The 15,047-nt window shown below is 33.8% G+C and overlaps 2 protein-coding genes and 1 long non-coding RNA gene across 3 annotated transcripts; 1 reads left to right on the forward strand and 2 right to left on the reverse strand.

Annotated features, from left to right (window-relative positions):
- Positions 1–295: 295 nt before the first annotated feature.
- LOC126733402 (uncharacterized) lies at positions 296–5,999 on the reverse strand. The gene is made up of 3 exons (XR_007659689.1): positions 5,862–5,999; positions 1,315–1,372; positions 296–462 (listed from the first exon to the last, which is right to left on the reverse strand). It is a non-coding gene; the product is annotated as an uncharacterized LOC126733402 (long non-coding RNA).
- LOC126733401 (40S ribosomal protein S8) lies at positions 5,853–9,489 on the forward strand. The gene is made up of 5 exons (XM_050436702.1): positions 5,853–6,016; positions 6,113–6,185; positions 6,739–7,069; positions 8,877–9,058; positions 9,148–9,489. Exons 1-5 carry the CDS (start codon positions 6,013–6,015, stop codon positions 9,224–9,226), a joined length of 669 nt encoding a protein of 222 aa, XP_050292659.1. The 5' UTR covers positions 5,853–6,012; the 3' UTR covers positions 9,227–9,489.
- A 726-nt stretch (positions 9,490–10,215) lies between these two features.
- On the reverse strand, positions 10,216–14,371 carry LOC126733403 (peptidyl-prolyl cis-trans isomerase FKBP62-like). Its single transcript, XM_050436703.1, has 13 exons — positions 13,914–14,371; positions 13,756–13,842; positions 12,832–13,092; positions 12,659–12,733; positions 12,463–12,543; positions 12,028–12,222; positions 11,842–11,928; positions 11,517–11,692; positions 11,275–11,397; positions 11,030–11,176; positions 10,805–10,932; positions 10,553–10,673; positions 10,216–10,435 (listed from the first exon to the last, which is right to left on the reverse strand). The coding sequence occupies exons 1-13, from the start codon at positions 14,071–14,073 to the stop codon at positions 10,382–10,384; spliced, it is 1,695 nt and encodes a 564-aa protein (XP_050292660.1). The 5' UTR covers positions 14,074–14,371; the 3' UTR covers positions 10,216–10,381.
- Positions 14,372–15,047: the final 676 nt, after the last annotated feature.

The raw sequence follows: 15,047 nt of genomic DNA on the forward strand, positions 1-15,047 counted from the left end.
AAATCAATTTAGGGACCAAATTGAGAACCGGCCCAAAATGTAAGGACCAAAAGTGCATTGTTGCCTTATTGTTTTAATTTTTAAAAAAGCTAAATTCCCAAATAGTTTGAAAAGAACAAATATAATAATATTTTGTAAATGTTCTATAACACTCGAAACTCATATCAAGGATTTAGATGCATGACATGTCTTATAAATAATCAACATTTGCTATAATGGAACAGAGTGTAATTAAATATCCACAAATAAGAATCAAACCATCAAATATTTCTTATAAAATCTATCAAACTAAAACTTTAACAATAAAGTCTCCAAATACAATCTCAAATAGTTTCACGAATACTAAACTCACTATCCCAAGAAAACATAATAAAACAGTCCATCAACTAACGTAACTCCAAAAGTAGTCTTCAATCTATGGCTCCAATGATCTACCACCAAAAGACATTCCACTGCTCTAATCTGAAAAGGTGGAGAAAAGGGGGGGGGGGGGGGGGGGTGAGCTAGAAGCTCAATAAGAGACTACATAACATGAGGATGTCTCTCAAAACAAAATAATAGTATCAATGGCAAAATATAATCTTTACAAAACACTTACATATAGTTTTAACAGTAACATAATATATTCTGTAAAATTGTCAAGAAGAAAACATTTAACTATTATACTATAATCAATAAATAAAATAGTAACCACTTTAATTGGCCAAAATACACTAAATAGGTAGAAGCAATATAATATAGTAATAAACAATTTTTCCACTTATAAAGGCCAATAACAATAAAAAAAATAAAAAAATAGTTTGATATGGAAAATATTAGTCAAACAAAGACATAAATTGTTAAACACTCGGTGGGTGATTCCCATGAGAAACAATAACAATAACCTCTAAGGCAACATTGGCTCCAAAGAGCAAATAATAACACTGACTTCGAAGAGCAAATGATAAAACTGCACCACACCACAATAACACTACTTCAATCGAAGACCAACACTTAACCCTGTGTTAGTAAAGGTTGCAAACTATCTAGCTAACCATTTGAAAACATTCTTACTTTATGCAATATTGTCAATACTAATCATATATCATATAATAAATAATTTCTATAAAAAAAAATAAATAAATAGTTTTGAGTCATTCTTAACATATACAGTTTCAAAATAACGCATAAGAAATAATAAAATTCAAGTATGTATAAAGCATTGACAATGATATAAGTTTTTTAAAACTTCACTTTTGGAAATATGTATATATATATATATATATATATATATACACACGTCTTGAGAGACATCATGTTCTAAAGTTCACTTACCTTTAACTGCTAATGCTCGTAGTCTTGATCCAAAATCAAATGAGCTCTTCCTCCACACCTAAAAGTAAAGGAGTAACACAATCATATAATTAATCCACCTTGCCGTATACCATAAGGATGTAAGGGACACTTCCTAATAATTTACTAGTCTTTAAACATCTCTATAATCGTCCATAATATATTATTTCTCCTTACTACTATTATGTCTTTGGGGGCTAATAGAGGTATTACAACCTGTAAAGATATAACCTAATGAGAATATGCTTGCTAGCGGTTCACCAAGATTTTCATCAAGTCCTAGTAGGTTAATACTAATACAACCATTATCTAGCTAAGTGTCAGATTCATATTTTCTTTAAGATTTCATAAAACACTTCAGTGCCACCATGAAATACTCTATAAGATCCAAATATACATATAGCATCCATAGAAATTTACCTGTAGGACTTAGCAACCTATAGCATGTACTGACTAAAATTTTTGAAACTTGAAACAATGATATAGATTACAAACGTTATAAATTCAGCACCACTATTAAGTAGAGTAAACTCTAGCAACTAATCATTCAAAAGCTTATCACCTATTCAAGAGTTTATATTGGATATTCAAGAAAATCTATTAAACTACAGTAGCAACATAGATTATTCCCATGAATCTTTGAGATAGAGATATACCTGACCACTCGACCACACTGATGCAGAACTTTGTTTCTTGTAATCTCATAGTCTCTCTCTCTACCTTTCATGCAAGAAACCTTAATGGCCTGTTTGGAAGTTTAGAGAGGGAGGAGAGTAGAGGGGAGTAAAGGAGAGGAGAGCAGTGGGGAGGAGAGTAGAGGGGAATGATTCCCCTCCACCTTGTTTGGATGTTTTTAAAATTAGTAATGGGGAAGGGAGTAATTAGCCCTTCCCCTTGTTTGGATGTTTTAAAAATTAGGATGGAGAGAAGAAGAAATGATTAAAATAGACAAATTTACCCCTATTTGAAAATAGACTTGCAACATTGGTCTATTATTAATTTAGAAAGGGTAAATTGAGAAATTTATCTAGTCAATAATTTATTTACTCTACTCTCCCTCCAAATCTCTCCAATTTGGGGGAATTAAAAATGAGGAGTTAGAGGTGATTGAAACTAGGGGTGTCAATTCGGGTTAGCGTGTCGGGTTTGTGTCGTGTCGAGGTAGGGGTATTCGACTAAATGGCTCAACCCTAACCCGACCCATTTAATAATCGTGTCATGATCCTTCAACCCTAATCCGACCTGTTAATAAAGCGGGTTAACCTGACCCAACCCATTTGACACGCTTAATAAACGGGTCGTGTTGAGTTGACACGAATGTAACACAACCCATTTCAACCTGCATAATATTAAATATAACATCTATTTAGAAATAATTTTTTTTACATTCCAAAAAACAGTGCATACACTTCATATTTTTAACTCACATTCAAAATAATATAGTTCAACAAAAATATAACATTCATCTAGAAATAAGTTCTTTACACTCCAAAAGAAGTACATACACTTCAACCCAAATTCAAAAGAACAAAGTTTAACAAAAATAAAATAACATAGTTCAACAAAAATATAATATCCTTGGAACTCGCCAAATGCTAAGTATCAATATTGAAAGAATTTAAGCAAATAGTAGACTAATCCTAACTATGACCACGATTATCATCCATAGATTCTTTGTTAATGTCCAAATTCATAATATCTTTCACAAGCTCATCCAATTTCATTTGTACAAGTTCTATGCCAAAAAAAAAGAAAAAAGAAGAAGAAGATATTAGTAGTTCTAAGGTCTGTAAAGTTTCAATTTTCAATTATATCCCTTGTAAATTTTGTAATTACTCATTTTTCTTTTTAAATTTAAAATATATGTTGGATATAAAAGGTATTTGACAAATCTAAAATAAAATAAATATTTATTTGTTATACGAGTTAAACGGGTTGTGTTAAGTGAGTCATTTCGGGTTGACACAAATAAATTGGCGTGTTAAACGTGTCTATTGCGGGTTACACGGGTTGACCCACTTATGACACGTTTCTTATCGTGTCACTTTCGGGTCGACCCGTTTATGACCCAAACCCATTAAGGCCCAACCCTAACCCGAAAAACACGTGTCAGGTTCGTGTCATGTTCGCGGGTTGGGTCGAACATTGACACCCCTAATTGAAACCCCTCCAAACCCCTCCAAACTCCTCCCCCTCCTTTCTTAAAAAACTTCCAAACAAGGTAATTAAATTACTCTCCCTCCCTCTACTCTACTCCCCCTCCATTTTTAAACTTCCAAACAGGCCATAAGACTACTCTTCAACTTTACATATTATTCTATTCTTTTCAATGTAGAGAAACCCTAATTCTCTACTCTTAAGCTTTAATATGCTAAGCACTGACTTCTTCTTTTCTTCTTTTTTTTTTTTTTTTTTTTTTTTTTTTTTTATTCATCCATATAAAGGAGAGACCCAGGTCCCAATAGCTTAAATATGCTTCCAAGACTTTAATTCCCAATTAAACTCAAATTAAGGTTGTTTAGATAGGCTAGAACTCTAAAAAAATTCCAATAACACTTAAACTCCTAATCCAAATAGGTTTTAATCTCTTATCATTTCTCTTAACTGATAAGGAGACTAAAAGTTTAATATGAATAATCCACAAAATAACTCTCCATGTTACATTTTCTTTTATTTATTTTCTTTGTAAATATCATAATATAAAATAATATCACCTTCAAAATAAATTAAATAATTCATCAACTCCACTCTAAAAACAATTAAATTAAATTTAAGTAAGGCGGGTGTTACAATGTTCAACAATAAATAAGCTTTTTTTTTTTTTTTTTTTTTTTTTTTTTTAAGAATAAGCTAGTTGTTGTTGTGGATGAATTATTGGCTTTTATGTGGAAACCCTAGAAATGCAATGTGGTCGACATACGAGGTTAGTCTCGTCATTTACTATGTCTCTTACCCTAGGTTGCATAGATACCGACACGGGTACGGGGGTACGACAATTAATTAATTAATTAATATATTTAGGTATATTTTTAAATATTTTTAAATATTTTTAGACAATATATGTTTATTTTAGGATTTAAATTAAGTAATGACAATAAATAAGTACAATAACACCAAAAAAATATTGTCCAAAATACAATTTTTGTTCCATTACTAAACCTATAAGACAGATAAAACCAAAAAAAAAAAAAAAAAAAAAAACCAAACTAAACCTATTAAATAAGTAAACAACACACATAAATAAGTAGACCCAGAATAGCACGTGTATAAGTGCCAAACTTAAAAAAAATAAAAATAAAAAAAAAAGAGAAAGAAAGAGTCGAAAGACCAAAAGATAGAGAACCCAAAACTTGCAAAAAGAGAAACTACAGAGGGAGAGAGAAGGAGCTTTGGGATCGCCAAAGGCCGAAGGGGGTTTGGTTGTCGTCGATCTATTTCGAGAAGGCACACCGCATAGATCAGATCAGACAACTAAGGGAAAGAGAGAGGTGTTGGTCCAAATCCTGTTCTCTCTCTCTCTCTCTCTCTCTCTCTCTCTTTAATTTTCTTTCTAAGTTTTTTTGTGTCTAGGAGGTTCCGACGTGTCACAACCGTGTTTGTGACGCACTCAGATTTTTTTCAAAAAAAAAAAAAAAAATGAGAACACTCATCAAGTACGAATTTTAGGGGTGTCTTACTAGTACCCATGTCAGACATGGATATTTAGCCAAAATCACCGTTTCCATGCAGCATAGCTCTTAACACTTAACAAATAACAACATAGTATACTATACAGTGTGAGTGTGACAATCCGACCCGATTTATATAATTCAATAAGCTAGTTGTTCTTGTGGATGAATTATATATATTAGGTCAGAATGTTACACTCACACTGTATTTATACTACTATTTAATGGGCTTCCCTTATTTGGGATCCTCATTTTTTTTTCCCAAAAATACTCCTACACCTCTATATTTAAGTAGAGACAAAACTAAAGGACAATTCGGTAAAAATACAACTCTAACTTCCACTAAAACATTTCCTAAAAAATAAGGTCACTCTTTTGTTAATTTTCAAATTGCTTTATCTACTTATAAATTATATTTCCAAAATAAAAATTATATATAAAAAATAACAAATATTTAAAAAAAAATCAATCTAATTGAGACACCTTTTTAGTTATCTCATTAAAAATAATTCTTTTAAAAAAGTTGATATATTTATTTAAGGGTAGTTTTATAAACTTATACATTTTTATAAGATAGACAAGACAATAAATGATTTTTTTTTTTTTTAATTTGACTTTTTAAAGAGCACAAACAAATTGGAACGAAAGGAGTATTTAAATAAAGAGTATCCAAATTTTTAGGAAAAAAGTTTTTTGGGTAATTTTTTTTAATTTTATTGATTTACAATTTTAACCTTATTTTTTATTTTTTAAAAATAAAAATTATTTAATTAGGTTGAGAGTATTTTTGAAATCTTATAAAACCATAACTAACTTTGAGAATTAGTGATCAATTAAGCGACAGGAAATTACGAGACTAACCTCGTATGTCGACCACAGTGCATTTCTAGGGTTTCCACATAAAAGCCGATAATCATCCTTAAGCACACAACAGGAGGTGCTGTTGTTGTTGTTGTAGCATAATAGGTACCGAGCCCAAAGAAGAAGTCGTTCTCATCCTCTGCAACCAACCATGGGTAATCCTCAAATCTCTCTCTCTCTCTCGCTCTCTCTCTGTGGTGATGGTAATGATGGAAAGTTTTTTTGTGTTGTGTTTTGATATATGTTGATAGGTATCTCACGTGACTCTATGCACAAGAGGCGTGCCACTGGAGGCAAGAAGAAGGCCTGGAGGAAGAAGAGAAAGTATGTATATTACTATTACTATCACTATCACTAACCCATTTTTCTCTTCTTCTTTTTTAATTTTTTTTTCCCTTCTCATAGATCTTTTCAATTACTCTCAAAACACCCTCTAATTAATATCTCTTTCTTTTTGGTTCTTTGTTTCTTCTTTTGCATTTTTTTTTCCTGGGGCTTGGCTATGTGAAACTTTTGATTCTTTGCTTCTTCTTTTTTTTGGTGTCCAATCTTTGTGATGTTCTAACACAATACCCAAAATTTCAATAAAAAAATATATGGGAAGAAGATCCAATTATTGTTTTGCCATCGAGACATTCCTAAGAGTGTCTAATGTGTAATGTCAGCTAAATTAGTGTTTCTCGTCTCCCTCAAAAATTAGAATATTACTAGTAAGCATCAAAACATACTGCACGCTGAATTTCAGTGCTAATGAGATGTTTGAGTTGGCTTTTCTACTTGTGTAACTTGAAGTTAACTTGTTCCTTTTACGTCACTTTTTCTCTTGATGCAATGCTGATTACTTTTTTTTTTTTTTTTTTTTTATTTTTTTTTTCAGGTATGAGCTTGGTCGTCAGCCTGCAAATACTAAGCTCTCAAGTAACAAGACCGTAAGGCGAATCCGTGTGAGAGGAGGCAATGTCAAATGGAGAGCCCTCAGATTGGATACTGGAAACTACTCATGGGGTAGTGAAGCTGTCACCCGCAAAACACGTATCCTGGATGTTGTTTATAATGCTTCGAACAATGAGCTTGTCAGAACACAAACTCTGGTGAAGAGTGCTATTGTTCAGGTTGATGCTGCCCCGTTCAAGCAGTGGTACCTTCAGCATTATGGAGTTGACATTGGTAGGAAGAAGAAGACAGCTGCTAAGAAGGAAACCCCAGAGGTACTATTAAGTGATTTATATGAAATTGTTTGCTTTGATTTAGATCGATTATCAGTTGGTATAAAGCTATCTGTGTTTATAAACATGTGACAGCACAAAGTGAAATATTCATTATAGTAGTTCTGGTTTAGTAATTTGTGGTGTATATTATTCAGTCAAATACTCTTCTCTGACTGTTTTTGTTTTTGTTTTTGTTTTTTTAATAATTAGAAAATTTGCTATTAGAAAATGCTAGTACATTGAGAGCATGTCCCTTGTTATCTGTTTGTAAGTTGCTTCCAAGGAACTCAAGCTAATAGAACCAATAGGATAAGAGGCTTTTCAGCTTTTCCAAAAGTTTCAGTGTCTGACCCTCTCCTACTGTTATAGAAAGTGGTATGTAAATGGTGTAAGCCAATAAAGTTTCTTTTTATGGTTTTGAGTGTTGCACAGGGCTTTCTCAACTATGAGACATAGGGTAATAACCTTCTGTTGGTGATGATGTGATTTAATTCTGTGATGGTAGCTCAAAGGTGGAGATTTGACCATTCTGGTTCCGCCTTGAATGATAATTCCTCTTATTAGATTAATGTTTACTTATGAAAAAAAAGTACATTTTATGTGATAACACTTTCTTTATTTCCAGTATTAATGTAATAATGAAGAAAATATAACATTCTAAGTGCCTTTTTGGGAGGTGGGAAGGAGGTGAGTTAGGCTGATTATGGTGGGCGTGGTTTAATGCTCTGGTGTTGATTCTAAGCTAAGGATCAATACGGCTTTCGTGATTGTAATTTTCTATGAATCATAAGTTTTTAGTTTTGCCTATCAAATAAAAAGTTACGGTATTTATATTCTCTTTTGCACATTTGACTAGGCATGCTCTCTTTACTAGCAATTGTTTGGTGGGAGCCAGAGATTTAAAAAAAAAAATTGATGTAATTACGAGTATCGTGGGATGAGCTTGTCTCATTTACCTGATCTGTCTCACAATATTGAATCTCTTTTGGAGGAATCTCCTCTAACCCACTACTTAGCAATTTATAAGGAATAAGAGTATCCACATTATTATTTAAGCAAGTCATGTGACTCATTATAAAGGTAATGTGATTAAAAGCACAAATGAATTGTCTTTTTATTTGCTGCATAGAGGGTTGGAAGAAGTTTCCTTCAAACTAGTTTAGAAGTAAACTTTTTCCAAATAGATGTGCCTATTTTTAATGAGGCTGTTTGAGATAACTTATAGGTCAAATGATATTTTTTAATAATTCCAACTGAGACGTGTGGTTATTAGTTATCATTCCCTCTTAATCCTCTATATTTTGGTATTGAAATCTGTTGAGCACTAGCATTGGATATGCTAAATGCTAAATTGAATGTTAGGCAAAGTAGGACTAGATTGAGCAAAACTGAAGTTACACTTGCAGTACTGAATTGGATTTTAGGCAAGTTAGAGGGTTCAATTTGTAATTTAGCGCAAAAAAATTGCTATGGGAGATCCTTTACCGTATCTTTAATTCTCTTTGATAATTGATTTAATGGTAGTACATAAGTACAATCCATGCTACTTGTATAGAATACAACCTTGCCATTTCATTGTTGTGGGAGATATTCTTTTATGAGGCATGAAAGGGTGTATACTTCTTTTTCAATATCCTCATGTATGGAGATGCAATGGAGCTCTAATGATCATTTGTTTATGTACTGGAAATTTGTGTGCTGTTAGCAGGGTTAATTTTCTCGAGCATAGTGTCACTTTTTCCCCCCCCTGAATTTAGATTTATTTAATTTTATTAATAATAACAAGTTTCATCATGTCAATAAGCAGGAAGGCGAAGGAAATACGGAGGAAAGGGAAAAGGAAACAAAAAAGAGTAACCATGTCGCCAGGAAGCTTGAGAAGCGTCAGCAAGGTCGTACACTTGATGCACATATTGAAGAGCAGTTTGGGGGCGGTAGGCTGTTGGCGTGCATCTCTTCTCGACCGGGACAATGTGGTAGATCTGATGGGTGAGCACAAAAGTTTTTACATTTTTTCTTTTGTATTCGGTTTTGTGTCGTCTTATTCTCTTTCCAAACCAATTTGTTTTTTCTATCAGATACATTTTGGAAGGAAAAGAACTTGAGTTCTATATGAAGAAGATCCAAAGGAAGAAGGGGAAGGGTGCCGCTGCTTAAGTAGTTTATTAGTCATAGTTTTGGTCTTTTTGCAACTTGTTTTTGTTACACCTGCCTAGATGGGCCAATGTTTATCATTATTGATTGAACTCTGAGGATTGTGTAGCATGTTTAGTTGTTTCAAATTAGATGCTTTAACTAGTTTGTGATTGACAAGTCAGACTTGAGCTAAAATAGCACTTGTTGGGTGCTGGCCTCTTTATCCATCACTCTCTTGTAGTAGAATTTCTTTTTATTGTTATAGCTGTGCTCTTTTCATGGTATTGCCAGTTCCTGTAATAGTTATATTGCAACTTTTTCCCTATAGTAAAATTTAGAACCCTGACCTCTATATCCAATTTTAATGCTTTTGTTCATCCCCTCCACATTTTGGCAACTATGGCTTAGTTCTTATCGGTTTTTATACTGCATAATTATCAATTCTCTTCTTTAGGCTTGAGTGGTGCTCAATATTTGTAGCATTAATCTTATTCCTTTCCATCTTGACCACAAGCATTTTACTGATTATTGTGCACCTTGTTGTCGTTCTTTGTGGAATTAATAAATTAAACTTTGGGAATGGCCATATATTCTAGATGTAACATTATTTTAACTTAGGGGTGTGATTTGGAGTAGGAATTGGAGTTGAAATTGCAATTGGATTTTCAATTCCAGTTTTAAAATGTTTAGAATTGGATTGGAATTTGATTCATTTGATCCTTTTGGATGTCTCATGGTATTAGATACCATATTTGATTCAAGTGGTTCAATGTAAGTATTGCCTTTGCTTCATGTGATTCAATGTAAATAGTAGATATTGACAATATGCTTTGACAAGAATTTCAACTTCTTCTGCATGAGATGTTGTTCCAAACGTGAACTCTAAAGATCTGTAAATTAGATTCCCTTCTTATAGGTTTCACACCAACTAGTGGATGTTCCACGCGATGCGCATGATCAATTTTAGTTATTTTATAATACTCGTGTTATAATGCAAGTAGACCATGGGAAGCATACAATAACCACTTTTATTAGAAGGATAATACATCTCACTGGTTAATTTGGTACCACTCCACGAATCTACATTCCATAACTGTTCACTGAATCTAACACAACCTCAATTCTTAAACTGTAGTTGTCTAAACTACAGAAAAGAGAGAGGAGGGCAGGTTGGTATCACACCTTGCTGTCAATTAACACTGGCATTGGCTCCTGCTTTCGCGGTGTATTCTGCTCATACAAGACACAAAAGCAATCACTAATGAATGACTTCAAAGACATAGCAAACTAGAGTATTAAATCCAGACAAAAGACAATGTTTATAAAGGTTGGGGTTGGTGAACTTACTGCTGATCTTGCTTGCTCTAATTTGTTCATCTTTGCAAAGATGCTGCCATAAAACTGGGCATCCTTCTTGTTATACTCTCCCACTTTCTCCTTCAAAATCTTGTACTCCAGCTTCACATCCCTGACAACACAACCAACATCCTAATGTAAATGAATAAAACCCTGAATTAAGTGAATTGTACTGAAGATAACACAACCTTTCCCAGTTGACAAGAAAACATAGCCCATTATTGACAAAATTAGTGAACATACCCGTTGTCTGGGTCTATCTCAAGAGCCTTTTTGATATCCTGTTCTGCCAGCTCCAAATCAACAAGTTGTATGTATGCTTGTGCTCTCCTGTACAGAGCTTTTACATTCTTACTGTCGACTTCTAACACCTACATAAATAGAAATCTCTAGATGTCAGCACTAAATCAACATATACCACTAGTTGGAAAAGACATAATAAAACCTTCAGGCTAAATAATGGCAGACCTTTGTACACAGCTTCCCAGCCTGCTTGTAGTCTTTGAGTCTCAGCTTGCAGGCTGCATTGTTAAGATTGCAGGTAATCTTAAGTACCTTGGCCAGCTGCTTCTCCACCTCACTGAAAGAGGAGTCATACTCAATAAACCTTACAGCCTGTGCAACAAAAGGAAAGGTTGTAAGCTGGTCCATATCACTAGTAGGCAACGTTATAAGCTTAGAACAAATCACAGATATTAAACTTTTATATGTACCTTTTCATATCTCTTTGATGCTCTTTCATATTTACCAACCTTGAACAATGCATTCCCTTCTTCCTTCTTCTTTCCAGCTGCCTCAATCTTCTCCTGTGTGTTCATATCCCAAGATTCCTTCTCCTGCAGCATTTTATTCATTATTTCATAGATTATTCTCTGAGCAACTTTTCATGACAATAAAAATTCATCTTAAGATGAGAAACACATCACACAGTTAAAATGTAATACACCACACTTACCTTCTCAAATGAGAGCAGCTCAACTTCATAATATAGAGTCGAATTGGAAGGGACAATAGCCAATTCTTGCTGTTTCTCAGATTGACCAAAAGCATACTCTGGTTGAATAGTCACCAAAGCACTTTCCCCTTTCGTCATGTTTTTCACAGCTCTATCGAGTCCATCAATAACTTGTTCTGGATACAAATCACAACCATAAGTAAAGGTTAGTTTTGTCAATACCATATGAAAATTATGAGAGAAGAAAAACCCAAATTTGACTTTGGAAGATTAACTAACATCGTAGCAAATAGAAGTCACAAAATTGGGAAATAGCCGCTACCACCTTCATCTATTCTGAATTCAAATGGCTCCGTATCATGACCCTTCTTTGTAAAGATGGTCCCGTCATGTAGCTTGCCGATTAGTTTCACTGAAAGAAGACAAGAACATAAGAAAGGGTAAGTAGTACAAACAAATTAAGGAACTTGAAAAGCCCCATATATATAATGTTTGTTTCCAGCAATAATACCTTGTACAACTGCCCCATCATTTGGACGCTCATATCCCTCTCCCTCCTTCAAGATCTTTTTCAGAACCTTCTTGTCCTTGGTTATATCAGAAACAGCCTTCCAAGAGACCAACTCAAGAGTTATAAGGAGGGTAGCATTTGGAGGCACAGCACCCTCGTCATGAGAGCCTGGTCGACCCATCTCCCCAAATGCATCTACAAAGCATAACAAAAAAACCCAATGAATTATCATTATCAATGACAAATTAGCAAAGATTAAGCTATATTAAGGAAATTTTAAATTTAATTATTTAACCATTACTTTGATACCACGATCCAATTATCTCAAAAGCTTAAAGCTGTTAAAAAAAAATTGGTGAATTTAATGATTTAACCATTATTCTTACAATCAAAATAGAACATTAATATTTAGCTGGTAACAAGATCTGAAATTACATTGTGGCTTCACTGTTAAGAGGACTTTCTCTCCTTTCTTCATTGTTTTCACAGCTTTTGCCAAGGCAGGGCAGAAACAGCCTGCACACCAAAAGACAAAATAAATATTGAGGTCACTTGAAGAAGTTCATTTACATATGTAGGTGTACACACACACATATATGCACACAAATGTCGAAGAGGAATGGAGACAGACCATCTTTAACAGTGAATTCCACCCCATCAGATTTCGAAATGAGTGTCCCATCTTCAAGCCAAGCTTCATACTTAACTGCAGTGAACAGAATGACCAATTGTTAGAAAACAATGAATCATATTCATTGAAGTTATATCAATCATTCAAGAAGAAGTGCCTGATCAATATTTTACCAAAAACTTCATCCAAGTCTTTTGGATTTTCCCATTTCTCCCCTTCAGTAAGTATTTTCTTGAAAATTCCCCCATTCTTGCATATGTCTTTGACACTGTTCCAAGACAGCAACTCCACATCAAACTGAAGAGTGGCATTGGGTGGAATAGTTGGAGGGGATCCAGACTCGCCATAGGCCAACTCAGGAGGAATGGTGAAAACGGCTTTCTCACCCTTCTTCATGGTTTTGATACCTTCATCCCATCCTTTGATCACTTGTCCTGCAATACATAAAACTTGACCTTGAAAACTAAATCCACAACCCAACTCTCAGAAACTCAAGGAGATCAGACATGAATTTTATATCCGTTACTGTAATAACTAAATGCTAAATACATCCAGTCCTAAAATTTTCATCTTTACAATATACAAGAGGAGAAACGTAATTAATATTGGAGATCATTAATCCCATATCGGGGAAGATAGTTTCACATTATTCTTATATACATTTAAAAAAATAAAAATAGATATTCTCATGTGCGTCAAGAGGGCCTAAGTGTTGCCAATAAGGGTAGACGATATGGAGCCTAGACTTGAGTCTTTTTCTTTTATAAAAGCTTAATTTCTTGATATGGAGATTTCACCATTTGATATAATTTTAAAGTTCTTGTTTCCCTTGTCTGTAATCTACGCCGTGATTCATAGAAAAACATAAAACCTTGCTCAAATAGCATCTTATTCAGTCTTGTAAGAGAAAGAGAAGCCCATTGGCTACAAACTCAAAGTAGCTGCTGTTCCTTTAAAAGCAAATAACAATGACCAAGGACAAGGTTACATGTGACGTGATCAGTCAGTCTCAGATATTATTAAGAACTAGCATACCCAGGGAAACAAATTAAGCAAATGCAGAAGACGTAAAATTAAGGATAATGAAAAATAATTACCTTGGCCAAGCTTGAACTTGAACGGGGTCCCCCTATCACGGCTTAAATCAAACTGAGTTCCATCAAGCAACGTCCCAGTATAATGAACTGCAAAACCAACACAAACACCTTCTTATTCTCAATCAAAAAAGAAGAGGAATGAAAGAGCACAAACAAACCTTCAACTTCGTCGCCAGTAGCAGGAGTGTCCCATCCTTCACCCTCCTTGAGAAGCTTCTTCTTTAGCCCTTTGTTACCAATCTCCTTCTCTTCACGGTCACCCACCTTGAGAACTGGATCATCCTCCATGTTCACGTCGAACTCGAAGTCTTCATCCATGGCTTAAAGGCAATGCTAGCTAGCTTTTTGTTGGTCTTGGAGGGGGGTGAGAGTGAGAGGTGTTATATATATAGGTTGGAAGAAAGGGAGGGATGACTCTAGAATCTAGAGAGTTCTGAAATCTATAACAGAATGACCGGTACAATATATTTCCTTGATAAAACCAATACTAGTACCATATTAACTTTCTCGCTGGCAATAGCTTAGCAAGAAAACCTATTATAATCATTCTTGTTGGTATCAAGCCTATCACTGGTTGTGTTTGTGATTATGGGAGATGAGTTGAGTTTAAAGGGATGTATTTGGTATAGAAGACGTGAGACTAAAATGTTCATTTGGGAACATCTCTTACTAGTTTTCTACTAAAAGTATTATAAATAAAAGTTAAAAACTAAATAAAATAAGTTGATTGATTTTTTTTTTTTTGCTAAAAGTGTTATAGTAAAAAAAAAAAATGTAACCTATAATAAGCAAAAAAGTACTTTGCATTTTGAGAAAAGTCATCATATGGGACCCACATTAAGTTAATTGTATTAACTTTTTGACCAAAAACATTATAGTGGGACTTGCAAAAAATAAGCTACCAAAGTAACAAAAAAAGAAAGCTCCTTCATTGTGAGACCCGCATGGGATCTGTAAATAGTAAAAAAAAGAAGAAGCTAAAAGTCTACTTATTATTTAATTCCAAATGCACATTAATTAAGGATGTTGCAGCAAGCTTTGTTAATGGTGGTGAGTTCCTGTTTTTGGGTATTGCTGGCTATTAAGTTCCTTTTTTTTGGCTTATGGGAAAAGAAAACACTTGACCAATTGTCTTTCACATTTATATTTATAAAATATTATAAAAATTAGATCCCAAAACTTGTAAATGCATGCTACAATAATACTTATTCATTTTCAAAGCATATCTCAGTGACTCATGACAACTTTCTATATTTAATTGGTATAATATGGACAAACAATGTCATGTGTCA

Source organism: Quercus robur, chromosome 6 (assembly GCF_932294415.1).
Source record: "Quercus robur chromosome 6, dhQueRobu3.1, whole genome shotgun sequence".
Taxonomy (NCBI): Eukaryota; Viridiplantae; Streptophyta; class Magnoliopsida; order Fagales; family Fagaceae; genus Quercus; species Quercus robur.

Excerpts from the sequence above, each read along its gene's own strand:
- LOC126733401 (XM_050436702.1), top strand. Across the intron at positions 6,186-6,738 it reads GCCTGGAGGAAGAAGAGAAA|GTATGAGCTTGGTCGTCAGC; the intron begins GTATGTATATTA and ends TTTTTTTTTCAG. Across the intron at positions 7,070-8,876 it reads CTAAGAAGGAAACCCCAGAG|GAAGGCGAAGGAAATACGGA; the intron begins GTACTATTAAGT and ends GTCAATAAGCAG.
- LOC126733403 (XM_050436703.1), bottom strand. The coding sequence starts at position 14,073 with ATGGATGAAGACTTCGAGTTCGACGTGAACATGGAGGATGATCCAGTT. Across the intron at positions 12,223-12,462 it reads CTTAACAGTGAAGCCACAAT|ATGCATTTGGGGAGATGGGT; the intron begins GTAATTTCAGAT and ends TATGCTTTGTAG. Across the intron at positions 10,436-10,552 it reads TAGAGCAAGCAAGATCAGCA|AATACACCGCGAAAGCAGGA; the intron begins GTAAGTTCACCA and ends TTGTATGAGCAG.